Source organism: Belonocnema kinseyi, chromosome 9, assembly GCF_010883055.1.
Source record: "Belonocnema kinseyi isolate 2016_QV_RU_SX_M_011 chromosome 9, B_treatae_v1, whole genome shotgun sequence".
NCBI classification, from domain to species: domain Eukaryota; kingdom Metazoa; phylum Arthropoda; class Insecta; order Hymenoptera; family Cynipidae; genus Belonocnema; species Belonocnema kinseyi.
The window spans coordinates 82822861-82828860 of record NC_046665.1 but is presented as its reverse complement, the minus strand read 5'-3'; the positions used below and the strand labels follow the sequence as shown (position 1 = coordinate 82828860).

The window sequence follows — 6000 nt, the reverse complement described above, 5'->3', positions numbered from 1 at the left end:
ACGTAATTTAAGTACGGCCTCTAAAAAGAATGGTACAATGAGCACATTGTGAAAAACATTAAAGAAAAAAGAAAAATTACACAGAATGATGTATGTACGTTGAACGCAGTTGGATAAAGGAAAAGATACATAAAGAAGAAGAGAGGTATAAAAAGATAGGAGAAAAGAGAGTAGTATGTGCAAGAAGGACTTCCTGGAGGCGCGCCTGTCACGACACACCGGGTCATTGGTCACCCCGGTTCTTATCTGAAACTTTCTTTAGAATCTATAGGGCCATCTTGTGGAGGCCTTACTAGTAGATACTTGAATGCATGTTTTGCTAAACGAGGAATTGCGTTGCCGGTGCCGCGGCGAAAGGATCTGCACGGAAAAAAGTCCCCAGTGAGATTTACAATTTCGTAATGTAACTGTATAAAGAATAATTTTCACCGATTGTACACCGTAAATGCCAGTTGATCAATTTGATCCCAAAATTGGATCAAAATGACATTCAGCGCTTTTGTACAGATTTAAGATTTCTTATTGATCATAAAATTACACATCTGAATAATCCGAGTCTCAATATCAATTGCCTGTGATACACACTACTGAGGTAAACTTTCCGTTGTGAATCGCAGATCTCTCTGGCGGAGTCCGCTAGAGGCAGCACGTTACAGGCCCGTAATCACGGAAAGTTTACTTCGGTTGGGAGTAATCAGCTGACTACTACCCTGCTTGAAGGATCATCTTCCAAGCTTCGTACCCCCGGTTGAACATCAGCATCAGTTGAATATCCATAAGTTTAGTTGCAAATTCCTCTCTTTGCACAAACTAAATTTATTGAACAAATAGCTAGGTTTCGCATACGAGAGAAATGTATTTCATATTAAATATTGATGGATTTTCATAAATAATCTGTGGCGAGAAGTTTTACAAAACATATCTTTTTTGGCCTTAAAAGTTCGTGATTATTTTACGAACCCATGTTTTCGGTATGGTTGAAAATCCAACTACAGTCCGTTCTCTGAATAATGACGCTCTGAATAGTGCCATTTCTTCTCATTCTTGCTTTAACGCATCCTCTACCATCGCGCTATTGCTTTGAGCGCCGGCATTTCAATCCGGTCTCTCTAAATAGTACCACTCAAATATATGTACAAAAATAGACTATGCACCGGATTAATGCTTTATAGTACAAATAATAATTAATCAAAGACTTACCAATCAAGGCTTGTATAAAACCGACTCGTTTTTGTCGACCCAAAATCGAAAAAAAAAGATCCAAATATATACACTTCGTACTTGCGGGAAAAAAAGAAAGAAAACTGACGACCGGCACTATTTAGAGAGAGCGGACGGGAATTCGATGGCGCTTCCACATGCCAAGAGTGTGAGAAGCTGAGTTCTATGAAAAATACTCCCCTGCCAGCCCATGACCGGCAATAATCAGAGAGCGGATTGTATTTTTGGTTATTAAAGTTACTTTTTTTCTAAATGTCTACTAACTTATTTTTCGTTGAGAATGCATTGTTCTTGGTTTCAAAATTCATTATTTGCTTTATATTTTAATTATTTTTCTGGAAATTCAAAAATTGTGTATAACTTTATTTTTTGGATTTAAAATTAAACGGTTTTGTTGAATATTCTCCTTTTTGGGTTAAAACTTCGTTTTATATGAAAATTGGTCCCATTTAATGCAAATTCATCCCTTTGGTTTAAAACACGATAACCACGTTTGATAAACACTGTAACATTTGAAGGAATTGTCCGATGGCATTACTTATTGGCATACATTATAAAGGTGTAAAAATAAAGAACGAGTTCGTCAGCCAGCCACTTTAGACGAAATTTCAAACAGTTGGAGCAATTTAAAAATGTTTAGGACCATTTTTCTCGAAGTTCAAAAATTTAATATACGGCTATTGTTTTTACGCTAATTTCCACACATTTTGGTGAATTTCCCTCAAAGTTTAGTAGGGAAATTTCTCCAAACTTTCTTGTGGAATATTGCCTAAAACTTTGTAAAAATAGATACACATTCATTCCTTGTTGCAGAAATACATATTATGTTGGTTATGACTTTCGATAAAAAGTACAAGTTCCGCTCGGTAGATATGACTGAAGTTGTGTAAAAATGAATTTCATATCCGCAAAGGTGGATCAGTTTGATTTGAAGTTGATAATCAGAATAATATGCAACGGTTTGATGTCCCGCAGTTTACTGAGTATTTAATGCATTATGAAAAAATAATTTAGAAATATATTAGGATTGTTTGACAAGTTCAGAAAGTAGGAGCGAAATCGAGCCTTCGCCGAGTGCTGCAATTCACACGTTTAAAATCATATTTTGGGAATGTAAAGTTTCATATATAGTATTTCCATGACTCTTTTAAACTATCTATATCCGAAGATTTCCCTGAATATTTGAAGTATATCTAATTGCGGTACATAATACACATTTGTACCTATAACTTTCTAAATATATAGGGAAAAAAATGTTTAGACAGAATGTTTTTTGTTTACAGATGGGGCATAGAAGTGGCGGAAGAGGTGGAAAGAAAGTTTAGTAGCGGGGTAGTAACCACCGCGCCCGTTGGAAGCTGAAGCCGTCTTGTCACGACAGATGGCAGCGACCGACGGGCAAATCATCGTGGCCGCGGCTCGTTGGGCGGATGAAGCGACGTATTTGCGCGAGTTCGTGTCCAAATATCGTTTGCCTTCAGTCATCAAGATCACCAAGGGTCAGTACGGGGGTCTCGGTGTACCAACTTTGCCAGCTCCGAGTTTGCAAAGTACCGCACTTCTCGTGTCGGCTGGTCGTCGACGAAAAATAGTTGCACAAGCAGTCAAAATCAAAGAAGGCAGACGAGTAGTAGGTGTGGGTCCAAGATTGGCAATACCTGACTCTTACTCGGGCTATTTCGAGATTCTCAGTGAAGAAGGTAGAGCAGTACGTGGTATCGAGTCGGTTAGCGAGTTGTCACGCAAATGTCCAGAAGAAGGTGCCCTGGTGCGGGAAACTATAAGAGGCATCGCCTGTAAAGTGGAGGAAGAGACGGGTGTTGTAGTGCCTGAAGGTAGCAAAGCACTTACCGCTGGTGAAACTATATCTGCTGCGGGAGAGGTGACGTTACCGGGTCGAGGGAGATTCCTTCGGTGCGTCGACTCTCATGGAGATAGTGTCCTACTTGGTATGGAGCAGAGAGGCAGGTTCAGCGCACTGGCACGAGAGGACAATATCAGTGGTGTTCACACGGCTAAGGCTTTATTGAGTAAGCGATTACCACTAACTGTCAGACTAGTCCATGGTCAACCTCCAAGAGGTCTCAAATCTTCCTCGCAATTTCTTCCTGAACTTCGATTACTCTCGACATTCGAGGAGGAACATGTGTTTGCGCTACCGTTACAGAGGGAAGGTGCTGCAGTAGCCCTACCACTTGCTGCGCCGCTCAAACTGGTCAAAGCGAGAAACGAAGAAGCTCTCAAGTCAATGCCTGAACTGACCAGATTGGTGGACCGTGCAACACGTCTGGTCGCCGATGTGGCCGACAAGGCTCACGTTTTGGATGGTCGTCTAGGAGAGAGTAAACCAACGACAAGACAGTCAAGAAGCAGTGGTTTTCTGAGAAGATCTGTAAGCTCCGACAGTGCCAACAATCATCACCGACATCATCATCACCACCACTATCATCATCACTCACATCAGACCAATACTCATGCTCACTCTGGCTACCGAGATGAGAACCGAGTGCCACCCTCATATGCTACCGAGGAATATGATGAGATTGATCAGATCTACGACTACGTACGAGGCTTCGCGCCGTTGCCTAAAAGCGTTAGGTCAGAAAAGTCATACGATAGTCCAATTCGTAACACCATTCCACAAATTCCACTAAGCAATAATCTGTCTTCGCCGACAGCCCTAATTTCTGTCCCGATTCCTGCTTGTGTTGCTCCTTCTTCTCCTCCTGCGTCTCTTCCAAATCCAGTAATGGTAACGATCCCTCCGTTGTTGGATGACCGACCGGAACCGCCACCCATCGAAACGATACCCACTAAGAAGAACCATGCAGAAAAGAGAACGAGACGTGCAGTCAAGGAAACCCCGCTACCAAAGGTAGAGAAACCGCCTTTGGCCAAACTTTACGTCAAGAACAGCGGTACACAAAGGGGTCGACCACTCATGAGGCAGAAGAGTGCTTCGCCGCTCAAAGAGACGCCTCCCGGTTTCAAAGGCGGTTCTCCTCTTTTTAACATAAGATATAAGAGTCTTACAAATCTTCAGCAGGCCATGGAACTCGATGGAACCCTCGACTCGAGTCACTCCGGTGGACGTACTTCTGGAGACTCTGGAGCCGGAGCTAAGCTTCCAGAAAAGAGGTATACATATTACATATATCCCGAAATTCAATTAATCATATTTTAATATTTCTTCTTATTTTTTCATTATGTACAATCAAACTGTATTTTAAACGCGCCATTCCAGATCTCGTCGCTTAAGTAGACCACGTTCTCTAACAAACCTCGTATGGGAACTTCGGGGTGGAAGTGGGATTAGCTGTACGAGACCAGAAACACCACCACCGATTATCACTGCTCCGCCACTACCACCCTCTAAATGTGGTCCTCGTCTCGCTGTTACAGTAGTGGCACCCAGGCGTGTCGGCACACTCTACCTCTAATCAGTGAGTATTTATATTTTTCTATGTAAATTTATTGCTTATTTATGTTAAAAACTCATAAAATAGGACAAACTTACAAAAAAGACTTGAATCGATTATGATTATGATTAGCTTATGTCTTATGTTTTATGAATTTTTGAAAAATGCATGAAGAGAATTGTTTGTGGACTTGTGACCCAAGTTTCTCGAAAACTAGTCCTGATAGAATTGTGGGAGATCGTATGTTCGTTGATCTCATTTAGTTAAGACTGATCCATCTATGAAAATGTTTCTGTCTTTGACTCAGTATCAATGCTGCCACACACTCACTCGTAATCACTTTTTTCCTCAAATCAGTTTTAATCACTACAGTCATTTAAAAAAATGAAAATTTTCTCGAATTCTTTGGAATTCCTGTAAAGTCCACTAAAATCAATACATCTTTTTTGTGCTTTAAATTTTTTCAATTTGCCCTAAAACTTTAATTATTTTGTTGAAAATTCATCTTTTTCATGAAAATTCAACTGTTTATTGAAAATTTACATTTGTCGTTGAAAATTCCACGGAAATCTTGTTTAGTTGAAAATAACAACGTTTTGAGACCCTCTGAATCCGAAAACAGGATTTTACGATTGTGTCTGTATGTCTGTCGGTCTATTAGCACGATAACTTTTTAAAAAATTAACAGGGTGGATTGGCCTTTAGTAAACTCTTTCAGTGTCATAAACTGAAGGCCAAGTTAGAGCATTTACAAAATTTTTTAGAACACTTTTTTCAAGATTTAAAAATTCTATGCACGGCACTTTGTAGTACACGGAAAATCCAACAATTTATCCTTACCCCTTTTTCGATAAAAATAAACTTAACAGAGTTATAACATTTTCAAAATCGGGAAAAAAACCAAAATTAACATTTGAAACCAAGCAACGCACCATATGAAAAAAGTTAAAAGAACAAAACCGTTGCTTTTTCAGAGCCTTACAGTATTATCATAACAACTTTTTGATTTTTCGTGAAAAATCAAAAATTCAAATTTTGATCGTAAAAAAAGTACTGAAACATAAAAAATTGCATTTTACCGTCAAACTATGCAAGATACCAAAAAAGATAAATTCATAAAAATTATGTAACAAATTAGTTATGAATCATTGTTTGATAGGATGCGTAGTTTATATTTTATTCGTAAAAAACAATATTAAAAATACATAAAAAATAATTAGACAAAAGTTGTTCAGCCAAACAAGAGTTACAAATTGTTTATTGATTATTTTCTGACGAAACGCGTAGTTTCTGTTTCAATAAAAAAAACAATACGTTAGGAATAAAAAAATTATTTTTTTTTAAACGACATTAGGTACTA

At 38.9% G+C, this 6000-nt stretch overlaps 1 protein-coding gene across 2 annotated transcripts in view; it reads left to right on the top strand.

Moving 5' to 3' along the window:
• The window catches only part of LOC117179905, a 121814-nt gene that overhangs the window by 94107 nt on the left and 21707 nt on the right, over nt 1–6000 (top strand). For both annotated transcript variants that reach the window (XM_033372107.1, XM_033372106.1), the window contains 2 exons: nt 2505–4359; nt 4466–4664. In XM_033372107.1, the coding sequence (XP_033227998.1) occupies nt 2603–4359; nt 4466–4661 (1953 nt within the window). In that variant the 5' untranslated portion in view covers nt 2505–2602 and the 3' untranslated portion in view covers nt 4662–4664. The remainder of the gene's footprint in view (nt 1–2504; nt 4360–4465; nt 4665–6000) is intronic.